The sequence below is a fragment of the Delphinapterus leucas genome, chromosome 2 (assembly GCF_059928025.1).
Source record: "Delphinapterus leucas isolate spDelLeu-1000000601 "Yukka" chromosome 2, BTC_Dleu_Yukka2, whole genome shotgun sequence".
Classification (NCBI taxonomy): Eukaryota; Metazoa; Chordata; class Mammalia; order Artiodactyla; family Monodontidae; genus Delphinapterus; species Delphinapterus leucas.
In genome coordinates this window covers 175778624-175802808 of record NC_143130.1, presented here as the reverse complement: position 1 = coordinate 175802808, position 24185 = coordinate 175778624, and the positions used below count along the sequence as shown (strand labels likewise).

The 24185-nt window shown below is 52.4% G+C and overlaps 1 protein-coding gene across 9 annotated transcripts in view; it reads left to right on the top strand.

Annotated features, from left to right (window-relative positions):
• Positions 1 to 24185, top strand: part of BCL11B (BCL11 transcription factor B) — a 97200-nt gene that overhangs the window by 26052 nt on the left and 46963 nt on the right. For 6 of the 9 annotated variants that reach the window (XM_022576132.2, XM_089908189.1, XM_089908188.1 and 3 more), the window contains one exon: positions 14884 to 15099. The exons of the other annotated variants lie outside the window; for them this stretch is intronic. In XM_022576132.2, coding sequence (XP_022431840.1) covers positions 14884 to 15099 — 216 coding nt within the window. The remainder of the gene's footprint in view (positions 1 to 14883; positions 15100 to 24185) is intronic. 9 annotated transcript variants of the gene reach the window in all.

Below are 24185 nucleotides of genomic sequence, written 5' to 3'. Positions count from 1 at the left end.
CAGTGAATCGGAGACGCCCCAAGACCCGGCTCGGCTCCCGAAGGAGCCGGGGGAGTTGGAATGCAGGTTTCTTCGGAGCACTTTGCTGCCCTTGAGTCTTTCTTTCCGATATCCTCCCCCCTGGTCCCCGGCTCCGAAGCCGTCCGGCGAGCTCGCCCCTGGCCCCGGGCCAGCCCTCTTCCCTGGCAGCGCCCGGAGATGGATGGAGGCGGAGACCCAAGGTCAAGGGCGGGGAGGCCGCGGGCCCGGGGCCCCTTTGTGCGCGCAGGGCCGCCTTTCCTCCACCCGCCGCCGCCGCCGCCGCCCCCTCCCCAGACCCCCGGCGTGCGCCCGCGCTGGCGACCTTTCCGTGCGTGGGGAATTGCATTTCAGGACTCCTGAAAACTCCTGCCAGTGTACCCCTCTTTCCCAGCCGCCGCGCGCAAGGGGCGGGCCTCCTAGGCTGGGGTGGCATTCTTTCCCTGGCGTTGGTCCCGGGTCTTGGGGGCGCCTGGGGATCCCCTCTCCTCCTGCCGCCAGTGCTCTAGAGGGTCGTGCCGCCCTCATCAACCCGCCTTGGCCCGGCCCGACAGAGTCCCACAGTTCCCTAGATCCAGGTGAGGCCCGGTTGGAAGGTGCCTCAAAGAGTTCCCTTGTGCCTTTTATGTCCATCCCGGGCCAAAAGCCCTGTCCCAGAGTGGTTTTCTTTGGAGTTTTGTTTTGTTTTTGCGGGAGAGGAGAGGGAGTCTGCTTTTCTAGAGGGAATTCCTGGGGCTGGGATTTTAAAGCACTCAGGAACAAAAGTGTTTTCCCAATTGTGTGGGAATGGAACCCTCCACTAGAATGGGGCACAAAGCCTCCTGGAATTACAGGGAATTAATGTCAGTCCTTCTTCCAGCCTGACCTCTTACAATAACCCCCCCAAAGAGAATTTGAATGCAAATGGTCACCGTCTTAGGAGTCGCTCTTTATTTTTGCTTCCTAAAAATTGGCCTCCAATTGTTTAAAGCACTCCAACAGGCCCTTAAAGACCCAGAAAAGCATTGGTTGGACACCCAATGTATTTACCACAAAGCTCTTAAGAGAATGTTCAAACATTTCCCCAAAGCTGTTGCTCTGGAAATAAAAATGTATGCTGTTTGCCTATAGAAGATTAAAAGTTTACCTTCACCATGACAGCTTTTCTAGCTAGAATTGGAACCATGTCTCTATTTTCCATTATTCAGAAGTAGGTCTGAACCAAGCAGAATATGTTTGCTGTAACAAGAGTCAAGGTAATTAAAAAAAAATGTATATACATATATATTTATGATGTGGGCTGACGCAGATCATAACAGAATATTAATATGGCACTTTCTGTGCTCTCAAAGGCTAAAGTGTTTTGTAAACAATGCTTTCATGGCATTTTGAGCAACAGTTGATCTCAAAAAATCTCAGATTTAGCTCACCCAAACTTCCAGCAGCTTTTCTGCTGAAGGCATTTGTCTATTTTTTTTTTTTTTTTTTGAAAGGCCTATGGAAAAGGTAACAAATTCAACACTTGGGAACTCAAAAAGCTGCTGCCAGTCCTGGACAGGAAGGTTTTCATATCTGCCTGAACTTGCTCGTTGATTTCTCAGACGTCCATTTATAACAGTTCTAACAAGATAGAATCTGCCTTTGAATATCTGTAAATACGGGTAGAAGATCACAGTCCGACACTCATAATGGTCCAAGACTGAAGAGGCAGATCCTCATGTTTGATTAATATTTATGTTACCGGATTCCTTTACAGAAAGAAACATGAAACACTAATTATGGGTGTGTATTCGAGGGGCCTCCTCTTGGGTCTCTGCAGTTCCTTTAGAGGGATGTCCATTTCAGGATTTTTGGAGACCAGGTGTGTGTGTGTGTGCGGGTGTGATTGTTCATGTTTGGCCTGCAAGACAGGTAAACGTGTGATTGGCTGATTTAATGGCTATTGCGGGGAGGAGGAGGCCACCTTCTTTCTGTTTTCTTTATTTTGACGGCTCAACAATGATAAAAATTACGAGTGATTTCTCCTGCTAGTTTTTTGGTTAAGGCTTGGGGCAGAGTGGTGGAAGGTTCTCGTTCAGGATCCTCGAAGAGAGCTCGCAGCCCCTCTGGGTCCTCTCCCTCCTCTGGAGGACACACACCTTTCAGTGTTGGAGTGGCAGGTGGGCTGCTTTTGCGGCATGTGGTTTTGAGCCGTGGGACAGGTCTGCAGGGCACAGGTGACTAGCCTTGCTTTGATCAGGAGCCATGTTCTGGAGATTCGCTTGCGAACGGGGGATTTTGTCGGCGGGATCGTGTGGAAATACCCATGGAATTGGTAGCCAGAGGGATCCCGGGGAGGCCTCCTCCAGAGGTGCAGTTAAGCATCTTCAATGTTACTGCTGTGAGCAATCTAGATTTTCTTAGAGGATTTTCTATGAGCATGGCCTCCCAGGCAGCACCTGAGTCTGGGTTAGACTTGTGATCAGTATTAGCTGTTGCTGTCGTGCTGGGGGCCGTGTTGAAGCATCCTAGATGTAGGCAAGGACCTGCAAGTCTGAAATGGGTTTGTTCCTAAAAAGCACAGGGCAAACCAGTTCATCTCTTCCTTTCTTCATCTGTAAAATGGGGCTATCCAATTGTTTATGCACCTGCCGCCATCCAGATATGAAAACAAATCATTCTGGAGGAGTGAAGTAATTGCTGATTGCAAAGACATCATAAAAGTGTAAACTGTTCTTGTTTATTAGTCCATGGGGGCAGGGTGACTAATTTGCAAAGGAAAGGAATCAAATAGCTACTTGTGTAGCTTGTCATTTTCAATGGGAGGGGGAAGAATTGGGAGATTTAGGAGGGGTGTGAGGGGCAGGACTTGAATTTCCAATTTAGGAACCTAATACCAATAGGAAACACCTCTCCCCGTCCCCATTCATTTTAGGGAGCTGCCCCCTCTCCCTCAGCTCCTTGTTATTGTTGGGGACTGTCATGTGATTCAGAATCCTAATACAGAGTTTGTTGTCTTTGGCCTGAATACACCAGAAAAGGTATCTTTCCTGACATTTGGTGTCTGGCCCCAAGAGAAGAGTGGAGCAAAGGGAGTGTAGATTTGTGTTGGGGAAGAGTGCATACAGCAGGCAGCCTTTAAGTGCACAGTCTTGCTGAATGCAGGTGAGGAAGGAACTCAGTGCAGACTGGTGAGGAAATCCTCGGTTTGCTATACCACCACGTCACAAAGCTAACAAAAATTGGCATTTATGCCCACTGAGCACACAGCTGGCTGCACTGAAATGGTACCTTCACAGGGGAAATGGGAGGCCCCAAGTGTCCTGTTGGGGCTTCGTCTTACATTTTTGTTGCCGTCTTTCTTTTGAAGAGGCTTGGATTCTTTTTCCAGCAAATGCTGAATGACTTGAATTCGACTTTTAATAGGAATCACTTTTGGCAAAGGCCCCAAACCTCTGGCTTAGTTTTGCTAGTTGGAAAATACGGATGCTTTCTTTACGTATGTGGTCGGTTCACCCCAGGAGGGCTGAGACCCCAGGCTTGAGGGTTGGGGTCGGGGTGGGGGAGTGTGGCACTCCGCCTTCTCCACGGGGGATGCGATGGAGCCCTAGTTCCCTGGCATGGGCGTGGGAGCTGGAGGGGGCTGGAGGAGGCACGGCAGATCCCGTAGCCTGTGTTGGTGCAGGCTTGGAGCCAGAAGCTGTCTGGTGCTCCTTAATTGAATACAGAGCTCGGTCAATTCCACGTGGGCATGCAAGGGTGGGCAGGGAAGGCAGTGAGATTTCTCCCTGGACTTGGAAGCTCGGAACCCCCCAACCCGGAGGGCCTCCTTGCCGTTCCCTGCACCCAGCCCACGTGGTTTGCAAAAGAGGAAGGCAACTGGGGGGGGGCTGGGGACGGGATCTCGCAGCTCCCATGTAAATATTGTTTGTATGAACTGGGTTTTCCATCTTTTGTTAGTGGCAGCTCGTTAATTAACCAGCAGATTACTGCTGCCTTCTTTTGACACATGCATGTATTTTGGGGCTAAAGATTCTTGTTCTCCTAAAACTCTGAACGGAGCCGTTCAGGAAGTCCTCGTCCAGGGCCGCCCCCCACTCCACGGTCCCCTGCTGTCCCCCCAGCTACCCGCACCCCCCGATTCTGTCCCATCCTCCCCACCCTTCCTTCAACCCAAGCGGTCTCGTAGCTGTGTGGAGGACAGACGTTAAACACAGCTAAATAAATCATGTTTACGCTTGGCGCTCTTGGTAGTGAAAAATCTGTTGGCTGTTTTTACTTCCTTATTTCTCAGCATTTGCTTCCTACCTGTTTTTGAGCACATGCCCAGAAATAGTAGTTTTGTCAAATGAGGGGATAATGCCAGCCAGCCTCTCTTGCTGCCAAGGAAGCTGCTGGATTTTGCAAAACAGAGTGACGTTTTTTAAGTGACACTAATTTTTTTTTTTCTCCCCAAAGAAATTAGGATGTATTGTAGAATAAGGGTATTAAAATGCACTTAGGGAAGGGGAAAAAAAACCCCACTCAGTCACCTGCGCAGCACAGGGACCTGCGGCGAGCAGGCTTAGAAATCGTCTCACTTTTGTTTGCTCGGCCCGGAGAGCTGAGTCGGGTTCATTTCTGCCCCAGGACTTAATTTTCTCTGCCATTTTGGACGATGTGGTACAAAGATTTTTTTTTTTTTTCTGTTTTCGGGTTGGTGTTGTGTCTGTTTAGTTTCGGAGGCCTCCTGAGCAAGTGCTTTGCTGTGATCATCCTCTGAGGTGATAGCTCAATTCTTGTCCAGGTTCGGGGTTTGGAGCTTGTTGGAATTCTAGCTACACTATCGTTGTTTATATATAAGAACAGCTAGGGAGGCCTCCCTTCCTTTGGGTTTTTATCCATAATGTTGTTTGGGGGGTATCTGAAAAGTCATTTTCACGATGTGATGCTGTTTGCTGGGCAGAGAATTACAGCCGAATATAGACTAGAGATTAAAAACAATTTTTTTTAATAGTTTCAAATTCAAAACAATGGCACATAAATGTTGGGTGCTGCTTCCAGGAGTCTAGGCGGGTCTTATCAGGGAATCTTTGCAGTGCATTCAGTCTGAGGTCCAGGACATCAGCTCTGTTTCAGAGAGAGCCAGGGGAAAAGAAAATTACAACAAAATCAAAGTCAGCGTGCTCTGATTTCCCCCAATTTCTAATGGGAATACTCCGCAATAGAAATGATATTTCCATTGAGGACTGTACTATCGGCTTCTTTAATTACATTAAATGGCGGTGTAAACTCGGCTGAACGTAAACCCCTGTTACAGCGACCCCGGGAACGCGGCTAGATTGAATCGCAAGGAGCAATGTTATTGGTGTTAATGCGCTAAGTATCTTTATTAAATTAATCTGGCGAAGTGTTAATTTTTACAAATTTTGTTGTGCACACACTGTACATCACTGTTGGTGTGTTAGGAAAGGAAAATGATTTCACGTCGAAAAAGAAGAAGGTGGCTGTCAGACGGCTCCCTGAGAAGAAACATTTGTGATTTTCGCCATCAAATGCTACCTGCGCTGAAAGGAAGGCTCACAATATGTATATGAAATGCCATCTACATACAGAAAACTCAGCTAAAGGAAGTATTTTGTTGAAAGTAATTATAGGCCTGTTCAGTGTGTTTTAGTCAGTGACATTTCAGACTTGGCTTAGAAACATAAAGAGGCCATAGGAAGATTTTGTTCTTACGTGATGCAAAGCATTGAACCTCAGTGTTTTATATGTCCATTAGCAAAAGGGGAAAAGAAATGAAGGGAGAAAGAGAAGATTCAATCAACAACAAAATGCAGGGGAGAGCTGGGTTTTTTTATTACAATAGTAGAGATCAATTGCATGTAACTCTAATAAATGCAACTAAAACCAAAAAATGCATTTACACTGTAGCAGGGTTTTTTTTTTTAATACAATTGGATTTTTTTCTTCTTTTTCTTTCTCTTCCTCCCTCCCTCTCTCCTTTTATTATTTTTTAAAACATCCTTGTAATCGGGTTAAATTTCTAGTCCATCTAAAGCAAGGACCTCCACTGGCCCTTGTGGTTGCATGTTCCCTTATTGCCCAGGTAGAATTTTATGGTCTAAAAAAAAAAAAAGGCAGAGCTGAAAAAAAAGGTTGGTGATACCTACATTCCTCAAATCCACAACTCCATCAACACCTGGAATCGTAATCCCTTTTCCTGCCTGCTCCTCTCAGACTGAGTCATCAGGGTAACCTCCTTGCTGGGCACCTTGCTGGGCATTCCAGTGGCGTGATGTTCTTTTCATTGGCTGTGCTGCCTTATTTTCGTTCTTAATTCTCTGGGATTCTCATAGTTCCGACTTTGTCCTGTGGTTCCATTGTGCACTCTGCACATGGCAAAGCCAGTGTTGGAGTTGGTGGGACCTGCAAACCACGACAACTTATGAACTCACCAGTTTGTAAACAAATGTGAGGATTCAGTGTTCCCGGGCATCCCTCCGATACCAGGCCCAGTGGATGCGGATGCGAAACAAAAATATGCCCTTAGTTTAAAACTCACTGTAGGCGCCAAATCTGAAGAATCACCTCCTGGCTTATTTCCCTTCATGTGACACGTGACTTCTGTCTTGACTGTGGATTTCCCCCTCCCCCCTCCCCCCAGGCTGAAATGAATGGGGACATGTCTAAGGCCTGCCTGGCCAAGGTGGTCATTGGAGCTTGGCCATCTGGGAAAGGGCTGCAGGGTCCTGACCCCAAGTCCCAAAGTCTTCCTGCTTGAAATCCAAACGATTTAACCAGCTTCTGACTTCCACGTATAGACTGAGCTTCTTGCCCAGGGGTGTTTCATGAAGATACGTGCTTATACTGTTTGTGGCTCCTGATACAGCCCAAGAGAAGATTCCTTGAGGATCTTGCAGACATTGTGTTTTAGGGCAGAAACTACTGAAGATTGAAGCCGCTACCCAGCTTCTGATCAGAAGGCCCAAATCAGGGGGAAAGGGGAAATTCCTCTGCTAGGTATTGGTCGGCTGTTTTTGCTGGTGAGATTCACAGAATCTGTCAACTCTGGTTTGTCCTTGGCCTCTATAGATTGCGTGGAATGCATGCAGACATTTTAACATGCCCACATTGCTGATGTATGCGTGCCTGTGTGTGTGTGTGTGTGTGTATGCATATATGTACAATCTCTCTATAATAGATGTGCATGCATACAGTTTTCTAGCTAGTGAGACACATGGTTTCACCTTCTGTTGTCCCCAGGCCTGCCCATTCCGGGATCGTGGGCTCCAATTTGGCCGACCCTTCTTGCTGAGGTTATCCCAGAGGACTCATACCTGTTTATCTGTGTGTGTCTCGAAGCCACGGTGCCTAGGCCTTACCTCCCGGCTGGAGAACAAGTGACTGTGTTTACTGGCATCCCAGCAGTTCAGAGAGCTCCAGGGATTTCCCCGAAAGACAGCAGAAGGAGAGTTGAAGCTGTGCACTTTCTCCTGCAGGTGCCTACTAGGGGTTGGCATGGTCAGCCCGAGTACTTGCCCAGCTGCCTCCATCTTACCCCGAAATGGTTCCCAGAATATGGTTCAGCCACACCCTGCCTCCCCAGCAGTGCCTGAGATTTCCTCTGATCCCTTACTGGACCTTTTGGAAGGGCCAGGGAAGGTTTTGGAATTTGTGATGTAGCCTCACTGATCCTTGGCTCAGGGCGCAGGAAAGGGGATCTGCTGCCCTGGCGTATTTCAGCTGCTGTCATCCTGAGGAAATTGTGGTTGGTAGTCATTGGAACAGGTGCTTTTGGACCTGGCCAGGGGGTGTGCGTGTGTGCCTGCTTCTAACTGCAAGATGCAGCTGCTGGGGAGGGTGTTCCCTTTTCGAGCTCCGGTGGAAGGAGGAAAGCGGGTGTGGCGGTGTTTATGGGGGGCAAGGTTGTTCCTGTGCCTCGCCTCTCCCTTTTCTGGGATGCATTAAATGTGCCGCGTACTGCAGAGCAAAAATAGTTGAAGTGGTGATTCACCGTGACAGATCTCAGGAGCACAGGAGGTGGGAGGCGCACCAGGGGGAGGTGGCCAGGCTTGGGGTGTCGGGAGGGCTGTGCTTCTGGCCTCCTCTCGGTGGCCAAGCCTTCTGGAGAATGTGGGTGCAGGAAGATGCCCTGGTGTTAACCCAGGTCTCTGGGCGGTCTCTGGATGTTCACTGGGGGAGTGGCAGTGGACCTGGCCTTAGGCCCAGAGATGTTCTTGCAGGCTCCTCCCTCCTGCTGCCCGGCACTGGGTACCCACGGTGTTCCTAAGCCCGGCCAGGCCCAGGCTGCAGGGAGGGAAGCCAAGCAGCCCCTTCCACCTGCATCGGAACCTCCACTCTCCCAGGCAGGCGAGAGGGCTGCTGTTGGCAGCATGCAGCCTCAGTAAAGGCCGGACGTGGATTGGAGCTATGTGTTTTGCCTCTCCTGTAATGACCGTAAAGGAAGGCTTGAAACACAGCTGTGCAAACCCCGTGAGACCTCATTTCTCCTTTTCCTTGCTTCCCTTCTAAAGGACCTTACACATGCACCCCCACGCCCAAACCTATGAGCTGTCTTGTACCTGCCAGCACCCACCCTGGTGGGTGCTCAGACTTGCCTGACTAAATGTGAATCTGGTAGTGGGAAGTGGGACTTGGGGAGCCGCAGCTCCCCATAGAGGATTTTTAGGTCCCCCAAACGCTCTGGTGCAGTGACCAGCCATGCCCCACACCCACTCACCCTCGGGGCCTGCCCTGGGGACCTGACCTTGGGCTTGTGGGTTCTCACGGTGACTTACTGCGTTCACTTAAAGCCTTGGATTCCCTTTCTGCTTTGTCTTATTTTATATATCTATATCTATATCTATATCTATATATAGAATGAAATGAAAAACAACTTCTAGTCTTCGCTGGTTCCCAGAGCTTGGTTATGAAAAACTAAGAAAAAGACATGAAATAATACCTGTGGAGTGAAGGAATTTATTTTTTGAGTACCCCTCCCCCAGGACCCTTGTAGCTCAGAAATTGAGCAACAAAGAAGCCTCCTTAGAATCTTTCTTCTCTATTCCCACTGTCTACCACTCCCTACTCTCTACCCACCCCTCCCCAGTCCCCGCAAAAGAGGGAGAGAGAGAAAGAGACAGATGATGGAAAGGCCTGGGTTTATTGGGTAAGTATCCACTGCCTGTCTCTAAGGTAGCGCTCTGCTTCTTTCAAATAGGAAATCGCCAAAATGGATGTCATCGGCTGCTAATTAGATGTATTTTAACCGCAGGGTCGTTTTACTAGCTAATACTGTTATTATGTGCTTCACCGTGAACCCGTGGTGGAGCTGTTAAAATAGGAGCCCTAGCAGACAGCTCATGGAGGCTGCTGGATTGATGGAGCCCTTTCCCTCAATGGCCCTGCAGAGGCCCAGGCCGGACCCCGTGCTAGAGTCTGAGTCTGCTCACCTTCTCAAGATGTACCTGTTATTCCCTATGACTACTTTCCTTAGGTGTTTTGACCAGGGTCTGAGTCCAGAGGAGGCCCTGAGCTCTCCAGGTTGGAGACCCCAGGAATCACACCCCCTCCACCTCTAGATGTCATGGTCTCCTGCCTTTGAGCCTCTGGACCAGCCTCGAAGCAACAAATGACCACTTGCCACGGACGTGCCAACCCCAGGCCATATCCCCACTACGCAGTGCCCCCGACAGGCAGGCCAGAACCTCCATCACTGGGTTTTCAAGTCTAAGGTGGCTTCCCTCCATCTTCTCTCTCTAGCAAACCAGAAAGAGTCCCAGTTTCCCATCGGGGTGCGGGGAGGTGGGCTAGGATGAGAATTCTTCAGTGTGAGCAGAGCATTTGACTTCACGTGATTTCTCTCTCTTTCTCCCTCCCTGCTACCCCCTCCTGCTTAATACGTAATATTTTTATCATCCTTAAGACAAAGTAGCTGGCAAAATATTTAAGCGATCGAAAGAAATGTTTTTATTTGCCCGCGTGCGAACTGGGTTATCTGCCTATCTTGTTTATGAAATTTGGGGCTGCCTTTCCTGCAGTCTGTTCGCCTCTCAAATCTTTCCCGGCTCCCATTTCCATATTTCTGCGTGCATGTTCTTTGTTAATCACTTGGCAAGTGCTTATTTGAATATTAAAAATTTCTTTAATCATCAAAGGCAGGAGCACAGTCTCATGAATATTCATATTTCCCCCCTCCTCAGACTGGAGTCTAGTTCATTACCCTGCAGTAAAAGCCAAACAGCCATCAATCGCCCTCATTACAGGCTCTGGCGTTTTGATTGGCTGCCTGCTGCCCAGAGCTTTTTTTTAATTTTTTTACTTTTTCCTCTTCTCCTATGAGCTGTCTTGTACCTGCCAGCAGCACTCCCCCGCAAAAAAAAAAAAAAAAAAAAAATCAACAATGCAAGAATAAATTTCTCTGGTTGAAAAACAACTCTGCAGACTTGTCAAACAGACCTCGTGGTTTGCTGCCACCGAAGTGGCCACCAGCCCTACCTGCCCCCCACCTGCAAAAAAAAAAAAAAAAAAATCGAAAAACCAAACCAAACCACCAGGGAAAAAAAAGGTGGGGGGGTGGGGAGAGAAATTAAATAAATAAATAAAAAGGAAGAAACTTGAGCCTCAGAGATGAATATTTGTCAAGAGAGTTGACGTAAGTCTCATTTGCATAATGACTTTGTACTTCTGCATTAATAAAATTTGCATATGAAGCCATGTTAATTACTCCTGATCATGCTTTTTGCATTCATGCATAGTAATTTTCTCCGACTTGTGAGAATTAATGTCTTGGCATGGGGGGAGGGGGCGCAGGGACTGTCAGGTTTCCTTGCCAGTGGCCCTCACTCACATGCACTCGCTCCCTGTCTGTCTCCCTCCTTGATCTATGACTCATTTTTGCACCATCAGTAGGAGTTCTTGGCTTATAAAATGTATCCATTGAAAGGCATCAGTAGGGAGAAAAATATACATCTCCTACACAGTGTATTCTAGAACTCCTCTTGCTAGCTAGGAATCTGTAACCCTCCCAGGTGGGAGGGGACACCGAGGATGCAGCGTTGGGAAAGGCTCGCCTTCCCCTCGAAACCAGGCTGGGGCTTTTCCAGGGAGTTTTTTGTGTCTGCATCCGTCGGTGTGGGCGTGTTTGCCGGGTAGTGCGCATGTGTGCAGAGTGAGGCAGGACCATCTGCAGGGCCCCTCTAGAAGGGAGATGGGTGGTTACAGGCTCCCGCAGAATGGAGGCATTCAAAATCACCCGGATTTGGAGCTTAGGAAATATTTTAGGGGTCTTAATTTTGGTCATTTTGTACCTTTCTGTATGGATTGCATAGAGCTAGAGTCTCAGCCCTCTGAGCCTTGTGGTGTTGGACACCCAGCCTCAGTTTCCTTGTCTGTGAGAGGAGGGTCCTAATAGCTATTTGATAGGAAGGCTGCTGGGCTTAAATGAGATGACATATGTAGCCATTGTTTATTTCTTTTTCCTTTAACCAAAGTGAACTTCCATGATAAGGAATCGAGCCAGCCGGGATTTTATCTTTAAGCCACCTGGATCCCACGTAAGGCTGAGGTGGCGTCTTGGCGTCCCTCTGCCACATACCTCGGTACACGTGTGTCTGTTCCAGTTCCAGAGGGGAGCCGGACTAGATCTCAAAAGAAAGTGCCTTTTTAAAGGAGTGCCTTTCGGGGCTTTGTGGGGACGGGTGGTGGTGGCCTTTGCTGCCATGCTGTGGGGAGGACCCATAGGGAGTTAGAGAAAGTTCCGGAATGGAAAATAAATGAAGGATAGTGACGGTTATTGGGTGTTTACTAGAAGCCTGGCTCTGGCCAGGCGCGTCCTGACCTTCCTTTAAAGGCGAGGCTCTGAGACAGTGACTCAAACCGGGTCATGCGGCCAGGAGATGGCAGAGGAGGAGACGGACGTGGGCCTCTCTCCGAGGCAGTGCAGCCTCTGTGCTCTGGGCTTCCCCCGCCTGTACTTAGGTGCACAGTCTCATCCCAGATTCCCTGGCTGCGCTTTTCAAGGCAGCCACCCCCAGGGCTGGGAGGTGGCCTGGGACAGGTGCTGCAGCCAGAGACAGTCTTCACGTTGGGCTTTAAAAAAAATTGAGATAAGAGTCACATCATGTAAAATTCACCAGTTTAAGGTGCGCAGTCAGTGGTTTTGAGTATGTTCACTGTGTTGTGTAGCTGTCACACTGACATCAGAGCATTTCCATCATCCCCGCAAAGAAACCCTCTACCCTTTAGCCCTTACTCCCCCGGCCCCCCTCCCCGGCCCCTGGCGGCCACTTCTCTGCTTTCCGTCTCAGTCTCCGTGGATGTGCTCTTCCGGACACTTCCTGTCCTCGTACAATAGGCGGCTCCTGGCATCACCTTGGGCTTTTGCAGCTTCAGGAGAGTGTTTTTGGAGTTCCACCTTTGGGCAGGATTCCGGTTTAAGCTGCTCCGGCTGGCATGAGGGGACCTCCCCCAGGGCAGAGGTTCCCTCTGAGAGCACCCTGAGGGTCCTCCGTGGGCAGCTTACGATTGGAAGCCCCTGACCCTTGCTTCCCTCTCCCCTGCGTCCACTGAGCCAGTCCCTGGAGCAGGTGGGCTTCATGGAGGCCAGAAGTCTAATGAGGCCACTCAGAAGCCCCTCCAGGGGGCGGCCCAGCCCCCCAGCCCTACCTGAGTTGGAGGATGACGTTTTGCCTTTACAGACTCTGGCCCTAACTCAGCCCGACCTTTCCAGAAGGAGAGGGGTGCGGCCAGACACGCCCTTTGGTCCTTCCTCCCAAGCATGGACACACAGGTTCTGCACCCTTCCGGCCTGGGACAGCAGTTACCTGGCCATCCTGCTGGTTTTCTCAGCCATGGTAAATGGTGGTGGCTGTGCTGTGGCCTCACCCAGAACCTGGGGGCCCGGAGTTGTTTTTTGTAACCTCCAGCGGCCCGACTCAGCCCAAGGACCCTCAGGCTCCCTCCCACCCTTCCTCTCAAGATTCTGGGGTTCCCTGGTTACTCCACCCCAGCTGCAGCCCCAGGCGGAGGCAGGGCACATCCAGGCTTTGGAGACACACTGGGTTCGAGTCCAGACCTCCCCGAGCCTCAGTTTCCCCCCTGTGGAATGGGGGGTGGTCTTCCCTGCCGAGTGAGGTGTTTGAGGTGAAGTGAGCCCAGCTCCTTGTGGTAGGGACCCAGCACAAAGCCGCTGTCACAGTTACGATGACCCGGAGCTTTCCATGGTGTGAAGTGGGGCTGACGTGGTTGACAAGGACGGACGTGCTGTGTCCACTGCTGGGGAGTTTCAGGCAAGGACCAGCCAGGGCAGGCTTCCGGGAGGAGGTGGCCGACATTGGTCTCAGGTGCTGACCTTTCTTGAGGGCCTGCACCAAATCTGGGACTCGGCCTTGCGCTCAGTGTCTGTGGCTGGAACAGCTCATGAGGTCTTGGCCACACCTTCCAGGGCTGTGTCATGGGCTCAGAAATGGCCTGGGCCCTGAGCCTAGCCTAGCACAAGGTCTTCATTGGCCCAGAGGGGCCAGGTGCTGGTGGTGGTGTTAGTGTTGGCCTCTTGGCAGGACATGTGCAAGTGGTCCTCAAATGCTCTAATGCCCCCGGTCCTGGATAATACCTGTTTTGGAGAGACAGGGGGCACAGAGAAAGAGCCCTGCTTCTGGAGCCAGGCAGCCAGCCGGGGCTTTGGTGGGGCTGTCTGCTGCTGTCTGCAGTTTTCTGCAGTCATGTCGTCAGTTTCCTGGTCTGTGCAGTGGGTCTGCTGAGCCCTGCCCCCAAGGGCATGCTGGGAAGCTCACTCACGACCAAGATTGACAGGCCGCTGGCTCACGGTGGGCTTGCAGGGCCCTGTGGCTCTTCCGGACGGGGTACTCCCTCATGGGGGCCGTAGAGTGGGCAGATCCCCGTCCCTGTAGACCTGTGCGGGGCACTGACAGCCTGGGGGTGCGGGGTGGCATCCCTGGCAGGGCCGGCCCGGGGCCCAGCTGCCCGTCATCTTCTTGATGTTTCCCTTTTGTCTGATGCTTCTCCGCTCAATTATTTACCCAGGGAATTTGGGCTTCTTCACTTGTGGTTTTGGCAAGGGCTTCACACAAATGTTTTGCCCTGGTGGTCTCTTAGCCATTTAAGATAAACGGCCAAATCAAACGCAGGCCTTGCCGGGGAGCCCGGGCGAGCTGTAGGGCTGGTGGAGACAGGCAGGCCCCTGGCCCTGCGCTGTGGCTGTCAGACCCGGGGAGGTGTGAAGAGGGGTGCTGGGCGGTGCCAGGGCTTTCTCGGGGAGGAGGTTCAGAGCCGTCCCACAGGCCTTGGGGCTTGGGTGCTGCGTGTAGGTGTTGGTTGCTGAGGACTGTGGGCCGGAGGGGGCACCGGCTGGTGGTCCTCTGGGCTGGAGGCTCATCCAGTGCCCAGGCGCTGGGAGGTGGCCTGGAGGTGTCCGAGGCCTGCACCAGCAGCCCATCCTGATGGAGCGAACAGTGGTGGCCTGGAACTTACTGGGTCTTCCAGAGGGGGGTGGCCCAGATTTGGGGAAACAGATCCCCAAATGGAGTCTGCTCCAGAACACTCCAGAAGTCCCTACCTGGGGAGACCTTCCTGGGATCAGGGGCCCCCAACAGCTCCTATCTGTCCCAGCCCCGGCATTAGGCCTCCCTGGGATGGAAGTCTGGTCCCAAGACAGCCCAACCTGGCAGCTGAGGACGTAGGAGCCCCTCAGGCCCCACCCGCTTCCCTGCCCCCTGCCCCCACCCGAGTCCCAGCTGCATCCCCCTTCTCCACCCCTGCCAAGCCCCCCACAGGGGCTGGCACCCTGAGCCTCCCACCCTGGAAGGGCAGCCTGCAGCCCTCTGCCCCGGGCCCCGTTCCACACCCTGAAGCCCTTGCCCAGTCCAGGGTCCGACTGACCAGCCTTTTCTATTGTTTTCTCTCCAGGGCCGTGCAGGCCTGCCCAGCTGCCAGCGATGGCCCCCATAGCTGCTTCCTCCTCCCACCCTCACACATCTGTGATTACTTCACCTCTTCGTGCCCTGGGCGCTCTACCGCCCTGCTTCCCCCTGCCGTGCTGCAGCGCGCGCCCTGTCTCGGGTGACGGGACTCAGGGTGAGGGTCAGACGGAGGCTCCCTTTGGATGCCAGTGTCAGTTGTCAGGTAACCGACGGCCGCGGTGGGGGTGGGCTCCCGGGGATGGGGGGTGTGCCCTGGGCAGGGCTGGCGGCTGCCTCTCCCAGGTGGGCTGGGGCAAGGTGGGGACCCAGGGGAGACGTGCAACTTGCACCCCAGAAGGCACTTTTGGGGAGGTGCCGGGGAAATGGCGAAGGATGTCAGCAGAGCTGTACCCGGGTGCCCTGGTCCCCATTGGTCAGGAGATACCCCCGTGCCTCCACCCATTCTTAGGTCTCACTCCCAGAACGCCTTCCCCCAGCCTCCAAATTTCATCTCTTTGGGCTGTTTAGCTAAAGTTTAATTGGATAACGCTTAACATCTGAGGTTTTCTTCTGCCCTCGCCACTGCCGCCCCCCCTCCCCAACCCCAACCAGTACCCTCACCCCCAGCTTATGGCTAGGAGAAGATTCTTTGGTTGTCTGTGTACATCCCTGGAGCCGTCCAAAATGCTGAGTTTCTCTTTGCGAGAATGTGTTGCCCATTAACTTTTAGAAAAAAGTTTTCTCTGAAGGAGCCTGTTAGCTTCGGCTCTGGGAGGGAGTGAAACATTGTGGGGTGTGTTGGGGGTGGGGGTAGGGGTAGGGGGCGGGGCTGAGCGCCCAGCTCCGGGTCGGCGTGGCTGCCCATTATACAGATGGGCAGACAACGCAGTGTGGCGACCCGACCTGCTCTCTGTTACATCCCTTCTCCCTCCCCAAGCAAAACCCAAACTCCTGCTCTGGCCTGGGGTCCCTGGAATCTGCAGGCAGTAACCTCTCATTCCAGCCTCTCCTGACCAGTATCTTTGCGGAGCCTGATGCAAAAAGCACTGAGGCCACGGGAGCCGGGATGCTGACACAGACACCGGTGGTGGCGAATGTCCTGCAGGGGCCGGGAAAGGAGAGGGTGGGTGCCGAGCCGGGGTAGATTCTTTGTGTCCCTGCTTTCTCACCGGGTATGTTGCAGGCTTTCTCTTGACTCGAGTGGTAAAAGGAAAACTGTTTATTGGGCAGGTTTTGCTTTTAATTGAAGCTGTCCCAAGGGATGGTCCCTGTTAGAGCCACAGCTCTGCAGAGGGCCACAGGTGGCCCAGCTCCAGGGTCAAGAGCTCCCCGGGCCTTCCTGCTGGTGGGGTGGCCTGCAGCCTTCAGCACCCCTTGCTGTGACAGATCGTGACATCATAGGTACTGGGCTTGTGTCTTGAACGCACAAAGCAAAGACTGAATCACCTGGGAAGGAGTCCGCACAGCTTACAAAGAAGCCGGCTCCCTGCCCCGGGCTGCCTGGGTGCCCACGGTGATTGGGGCTCCGGTCCCAGCTCCGCAGGTCTGTGCTGTGATCCCTGCTTGCTGAGTGTGGGATGCCTACCCCGTCTGGGTGGCTGCCCTGCTCTAATGGCTTCCTGTGCTGCAGCCCTGCAGCCACTCGGGGGGCCGTACTGTCAAAGATCAGCCTGAGCGTTCATGACTGGACTTGGTTAAGTTCTGTGGTGCGGGCACACGCTCTCCCTGGCAGTGGAGTGCCTGGGGCTTTGCTTAACTTTCCACTTTGCTTAACTTCTGGCTCTGCTTAGAAGCTGTGGTGCCGAGCAGGAGCTGTTACACCCCTGTTTTACAGATGGGGAAACAGAGGCTTGGGGAGGGTGAGGGGCTGGGCCCAGGTTGCAGAACTGGGATTTGTGGTCAGGGTGCCTCCCGACAAGGCCACCCCCCTTCCCGCTGAGCCCCATGCCTCTGCCTACATCCTGGGGATGTTCTCACCCAGTCACTCTCTCAGCCACAGTGCCACCCGCTTCCTTGGAGGGACCGTGAATTGAGGGCCTACTGTGTGCTGCTTTGTGCTAGGCATTTTGTGTGCGTTCTTGAATTTAATGCTCACAGCCACCTTAGGAGGTGGGTTTACTGTCCCCACTTTACAGACGAGAAAATGAGGCTCACCTTCATTTGTTCACTCATTCATTCATTCATTTTTTTTTTTTTTTTTGGCCACACTGCGCGTCTTGTGGGATCTTAGTTTCCCAACCAGGGATCGAACCTTGGCCCCCAGCACTGGAAGTGTGGAGTCCTAACCACTGGACCGCCAGGGAACCCCCCATTCATCCATTCTTGTGCAGACCACAGTGCGGTCCATCATGGCAGGTCCCAGCCCTCCTGCAGCTTGCAGTCTGGTGGGCTGGGTGGTGGAGTGGGAATGGGGACCTGTAGGGAGGGGATGGAAGGGCAGAGGTGGGGTTTGATCCTGGGTCACTCATCCTGCACCTGCTTCACCTTTGGCATTGGCTCACCTGGCTTAGAGCCTTCTTCGATTTTAGAATTTGATGCCGTGAGGGCTCAGAGCCCGTGAACAGCCCCTGTGCTTGCTGGCAGTGCTGGGGAGGGGAGTGAGGTGGGGCTGTGTCTGTTCCTGGGGTCCCTGGGACCTCTCCTCCTGACCTGCTAAGGGGCCGACCCTCAGCTTCCGACGCTCTACCCTGATCGCCGGCACTGATCTTTCATCGATGGGTCTGCGGTAATTAGCCTGCTCCAGGCTGTGCCATCGTATATTCAGATCAGTTTCAGTACCTGAAAATATACTATTCCAGTGGTTTTGGTCCCTTTGTGGCCTCTGTCCCTGGCACTGGGCTGTTTGCTAAAGTGTTTTTAGTGCCTGTTTAATTAGTAGTTTGAATGGAGCCATTAAATTCCCAGTAACCCGTTAGGAAGAAGCGGTCCTCTGTAAAGATGGAAAGGGGCTGCCGTCCTTACTTTGTTCTGTCCCTTTTCAGATCAGGATACACTGAACCTATCTCTTCAAATTAATATGGAAAACCCTGATGTAACTGTGTTTCACACAGGTTAATTGCATGCCTGTGAATGCATTTGAGGTTATTTATAAAAGGATGTGATATTATGGGGGAGAAAACCACACAGGTATGTGTGTTTGTGTACCTTTCGGATGGTCACAGTGGGAAGGAGGGGTCCCCTTTGCTTTTTTTTTTTTTTTTTTTTTTTTTGCGGTACGTGGGCCTCTCACTGCTGTGGCCTCTCCCGTTGCGGAGCACAGGCTCTGGACGCGCAGGCTCAGCGGCCATGGCTCACGGGCCCAGCCGCTCCGCGGCATGTGGGATCTTCCCGGACCGGGGCAAAAACCCGCGTCCCCTGCATCGGCAGGCGGACTCTCAACCACTGCGCCACCAGGGGAGCCCCTTTTGCTTTTTGACTCTGTTGAGTTGCGGTGTTCCTGGAAACTGAAATTTCTACCCTGAGAAATTCCACGTAGGAACTTCTCCAAGGTGCCCGGGGAATCAAAAGTCTAAGGTTGTGGTCTTGGCCTTTACTCCACCTGGCCAGTGACCTTGAATAAGTCATTTCCCCTCTCTGGGCCTCAGTTTCCCCTTGTGTAAATATATATATGTATACACACACACACATACACACGTGTGTGTGGTACATATGTAGCATTTAAAAATGAGGCTCCTTGGGCTTCCCTGGTGGCACAGTGGTTGGGAGTCCGCCTGCCGATGCAGGGGACACGGGTTCGTGCCCTGGTCCGGGAGGATCCCACATGCCGTGGAGCAGCTGGGCCCGTGAGCCATGGTCGCTGAGCCTGCACGTCCGGAGCCTGTGCTCTGCAATGGGGGAGGCCACAGCAGTGAGAGGCCCACGTACCGCAACAAAACAAAACAAACAAAAAAACGAGGCTCCTCATATTGAGAACATATTGATCAGTGTCGATTACTGAGATGCTAGGGATGCCTGGGTATGGGACTTGGCGGGGGTTCCCAAGGCAGGGGTGGGGTGTTCAGAGAACCACTGGGCTTTGGACCCCTGAACCCTTCCCTATTCTGAGGTTTCTACCATTGGGAGGCAGTCATCAGAGTATCAGACTGCAGGGTGAAGGCTGCTCAGTCCTGTATGGCTCTGTGACCTTGGACAAGTCATTTCCACCCTCTGCCTCAGTTTCCCCACCTGTAAAATGGGGGTCATTGAAGACTTGTTCTGAGGACTGGCTGAGGTCATACATGCCAGGTGCTGAGAACAATGCCTCTTGCTGAGTGAGCCCTCCAGACATTCTGACTCATGCATGAGCAGGATGGATTTCACATCATTATATCATTACCTGCTCGGCTCTGTTTGGAATCAAGCTGGATCCCTAGTTTCCATTCTTAAAGGCATTTAGCCTCTTGGCTGGCTCAGATCATGTACCAGCATTGGGAAGTGGAAAAGGAACTGAGAAACTTCATTGCATATTTAAAAGCCACAAATGGTCATCAGCCATAATGATTAATACATGCGCTTGGTGAAGTTCAAGGTCTTCAGCAAGAACGCACAGGATCCCGGCTCGGGGAAGTGAAGTGTTTGGATTTAATAGAAGGAGTCAGTTGCAGTCACTAGTATATGCTGAAATCACAGGGCAATCTTGTAAAGTTAAATTCAATTTACTTTTCTACTGAAATTGTGCTTGCTGTGTTATTTAACTAGTCTGGGGTGTCTTGGCGTGGGTTAAAGGGCCAATAAAGATAAAAGAATACCTGTAAGTAAATAGTAGGGTTTCACAGTAGAATCTGTCGTTTTCTCCTCTTTCAGTTATATCCCAGTGTTCATTTTGCGTTGTTTTTTATAACCGAATCCTTCCAATGGGATGCCGTAGCTTAGACCACCCTAGCTGTGGAAGCTTGATGCAATTAATACAGTCTGTCTGGAAAGTGGTCTTATTTCTGGAAGTTTTATGTTAATGATATGGTCTGTGCTTTGCACATTTCATACCAGAACAAGAAGCAAGCCGTAGTTTCATTTCGGTCTGGGTTTGATTGACACGGGAGGATCAGTGGGCAGCCGCAGGGCGATGTGGCCCAAGATGGCAACGCTCTCCAGGCCCCTGCTGGTGCATATGCCTCCAGTCTGGGGCAGGGGGTGCAGAGGCGCTCCGGTGGGGCGTGGGGGCCTCCATGGAGACCTTGGAGGGAGGGGTGAGTATGGGGTGAAGAAGAGAAGTGAGTGTGGGTGAGTGTGGGTGGACAGAAGCACTCTTTCGGGGAAGGTTCCAGACACTCCCTTGCCTTTCTCCTGATTCTGCAAAGTCCCATTCCTTGTGGGGTCTTTCTGGGCTCACCAGGTCCCAGGGGCCATGGTGGTTGGATCGCTGTGGAGGAAGGGCTTTCAGGGGAGTTATTAAAAATTTAAAGAGTCGTCTGTACGCCCTGCGCCGGTGTCTGCATCGTGCAAGGGGCTGTTGGTCCAGCTTATCAGTGCTTCCTGGAGTCTGCTCTGGTGTCTGCTGGCTTCTTGGGATCACACTGCTGCAGAGGCTGCCCTTGACCACCTGCCTTTAGAACCCAGGCACCTCCTTCAGTAATTGGAGGAAGTGCCGGGAGAGGCCATGGAGAGCTGCAAGGCTCCCGGGACGGAGGGTGGCAGGGCTTGGGTGGACTCCAGAAAAGTCCCCTGTCCGCCAGAGCTGCAGACTCACATCTCCTCCAGCACCACCGGGCGCCAGACGGGGATTGGGGGCCAGAAGGAGTGCGATGCTGCCTAGTGGGGGGCAGGGGCACCTACCCGCATGACTGTCCTTAGATAAAAGGGGGGTCCCAGCAACATCCCGGAGTGGAGACTGGTGCAGCCTCACCAGATTTCGTTTCCCTCTCCAAGCCGGCCCTTCAGACGTTCTGAAGGCAGAGCTAAATCAAAGAGTTCTGTTCAAATCCGCACAAGATGTTGCTGTTTTTCTGCTCTGACAGGAGAGGCCTTTGGAAGTGCAGTTTCTTTCTTTCTTTCTTTTTTTTACAGCCGTCTTAAAAAGGAGTTTGGCTGTTTAGCACAGCTGGTGCTCATTACATTATGCACTGGCAATAAAATAGCATGTGTAATTAATTTTTAATGCAGCGCTGGGTGCAGCGCTTTAAAGCAGTTAGTGGATGTGAAGAAGCAGCACTGGCCACCGACATCAGAGATCTCAGAGCAAGGCGGCCACGTTCTGCAGCTTGAAAGGGAATCCGAAAGGGGCAGAGGAGGCTGTGCGCCCTCTGCTTGGATGGAATGGTCCAGAAATGGGTCCGCCTCTGGTGACCTGAAGGCTTGAGTTAATTTTAAACGATCTAGGATCAGGGGTCCCGAGAGATCATCTCACCCAACCCCTTCATTGTCTAGATGGGGACACCGAGGCAGAGAGTGGGGAAGAGACCCCAAGATGTGTGGGGCAGAGCCGGCTTGGACCGAGTCCCCCGGGCTCTGCCCACTAGGCTATACTGCCTCTCTTGAGTTCATATTGAAAACTGGAGAAGGAAATTCATCGTCTAGCTGAAGCCATGTGGAACGTGCAGTTAGATTTGGCAACGGAGAGAAATTTTGCTTTGGGGAGCCCTGTACCTAGCCTCTCGGGCCCCCAGTTTTGCCATCTGCAGCGGGGACCTGCCTCTGTGCGTCCCAGGTTTGAGACATTCTGTGGTTGTGCTTTGATCGCTGGCAGCTCCATCTCTTCTTGGGCATCTCTTCTGTGGCATGGATTTATGCTTGAACTTAAATGCCATAGTGGACACATATTGGCGGAAGAGCTGCAGGCATTGTGGGAAGCTCCAGAGATGGGACCGTGCTTAGTCCTTGTTCTCAAGGTGCATGGGTGTCAATATGTGACCCTGGGCCAGCTGCTTTCTTTCTCCAAGCCTCAGTTTCCCCATCTGGGAAATGGGGACACTAGAAGTATCCACTCTTGATCCCTGCCTTGGAGGGTCCCCTGATGGGCTTCCACTCTGGGGTGGCCACTGCTGATCACCAGCACGTGGGGAAGCAGAGGCAAAGGGAAGTGTGGGGGGCAGGAAGGAGAAGGCTGGGCTGTCGAAAAGCCTTGGGTACCCCGTACCTCGATGATGACTTGGTTGCCATCTGTTTGAAAGTCCTGCCTGGGAGGTTTTCTTAGCATGAATGAAAGAGGAGGACGGCCCACCGCCATCACTGCTCCTAAGACTTGCCGCTGTGTCTAAAGGGCCTGCTAGTTCCCAGCACTGTCCTGGGCACTTTGCATACCTCACTCAGTCACCCGTCGTCATAACACCTGTAAGGAAAGGCAGCTCCATCCTTTTGCTCATGAGGATACTGGAGCTCAGAGAGGCCAAGCAATGCCCCGGGGGTCACACAGCACACAAACAGCAGAACTGAGATCGGAACTCAGGTCTGGCCAGCTGTGAAGTCGTGTTCTCGGCTCTCCCTTCCGGCTTCACTTTGGGCTGCTTGGTGGCTCACACGTGGGCAACAGAAAAGCAGCTCACCCGTGAGAGACAAGACCACATTCGGACACGATCCTGGGAGAGTCCCCTGCGTCTTCCTTCCTTCACCGATCATGCTGGTGCCTGATCTGGGCTGGGCTCCAGGGATCCAGGAATGAGCTCCCTGGGGTCTCTGCCCTAGAGGAGCTCACGGCAGTGGGGGAGTACAGAGTGCGAGGTACACGCTCCGTGATGCCTTTCTCTGCTTAAAGGAAGTTAAACAACTGGGCTTGTGGGAGCTGGGAGGGCCCCCGAGGACCACTGGGATTTTCCTGATGGAGAAGGTGAGGCTGGCGGAGGGGACAGGCTTCTTCCAAGGCGTGGGTCAGTGACAGATGTGGGTGTGGGTACCTGCCAGGAGGGGTCCTGCTGACCCAGTGAGCCTTCTGTAGCCCCGGCTGGCCCCTTAGGGGTCTGAGTTGTTAGTGACTTGCGGGGACACAGAGTGTTTCTGGACCCTCAGACCACCAGAGGGAAGTTGTGACATTGATGAAGAGGCCTGGAGCATGGGAAAAGCTTTTCTCATCAAATCAACCTCAGATTCCTTCACACACCAGGTTGACTTATATCCCTATTTTGGTCTTCCCAGTGCTTGGGCTGGCCGAGCCCTCTAGGTGCTGGTGGATGACAAAGACCCAGAAAAGGTGTGTTCATGTTTGTGAGAGCAAGCCGAAGAAATACAGGGCATGCTGTTCCCATCTCATTTTCATACACAGTTCCCTAGAAGCAATTTCTCCTCCTTCAGGAGAAACCAACTTTTCATCGTCCTTACAGCTGGAGGTGTTCCTTGTTGCTTTTTTGGTGGGAGGAACAAGATGTACTTGACTTTTCAAACCCCAGGGCCGGTCAGGGCAGAGGGGCTGCGTACTGTGCATATTTCACAATCAAACCCAAATAGTCTAAACCATGAAATACAGTTTATCCAAACATAATCAAGGCTGGCCAATTTAATCCAAAAAGCGATGGGAAGACGCCCTTGGCGGGCAGGGGTCCCGCTGTGTGGGGTTTAGCTGCTCGGAGCTGCCCGGCGTTATACCTGCGGGGAATTATAGCCTGCCCCTCACTCCCACCCCCTCCTTGGGTGTTAGTTAATAATAACCGAGAGCCCGGGGTGGGGGTGGGGTGTGGGTGTGACGACGGTGTGTGGTCAGGGTGGGTGATGCATCCACCGTGATTTCCTCTCCCATCAGCGTCCTTACACTTAGCAGGGGGCCACCGGGTCATGGCCCGGTCATCATTTTTGTGTCCCCACTGGGCATCAGGCTCTCTGCAGGGGCCTTCCCACAAGTGTAAGCTTCTCCCTTAGGAAGGCAACCTATTCTGTAGTTCACAGGTGACGAGACTGTGACCAGAGAGGTGATGCGACTTGCCCGAAGTTGCACAGCTGGTAGACGGCAGAGGTGGGATTTGAACCCGGGTCTCCTTGGGTCTGGGAACCACAGCCTGCTCCTTTTCTTGCTTTCTGGCTCCCAGACCGCCCACCTGCTGGCCTTGTACCTGGCAGGTGTGAGGGAGAGGAGCAGGTTATGAATCACAGAGCAGCTCGGGGTGATAAGAATGCCTGTGTTTTATGATTTCAGCGGAAGGGATCAGAGGTCTCGGGACTTCTCCAGGGAGGTTAATGCAAAAACGGAGTCACCACCTGCAGAGACAGGGGCAGTTGGAGTCTTTCCATAAGTCCAGACATTTTTAATGATTGCCTTTGTTCGTAAGAGGTGAGGAGTGGCTGGCGGGACCAGGCCCCCGGGTGCCTGAGTCGCCCTTGGAGCTGTATGTGAGCAGCGCTGACGCAGGCGCCCTCGTCTTGAATTTCCTTGTGCTTTATTAACCAGCGCCTTGTTTTATTCTTGCTTTA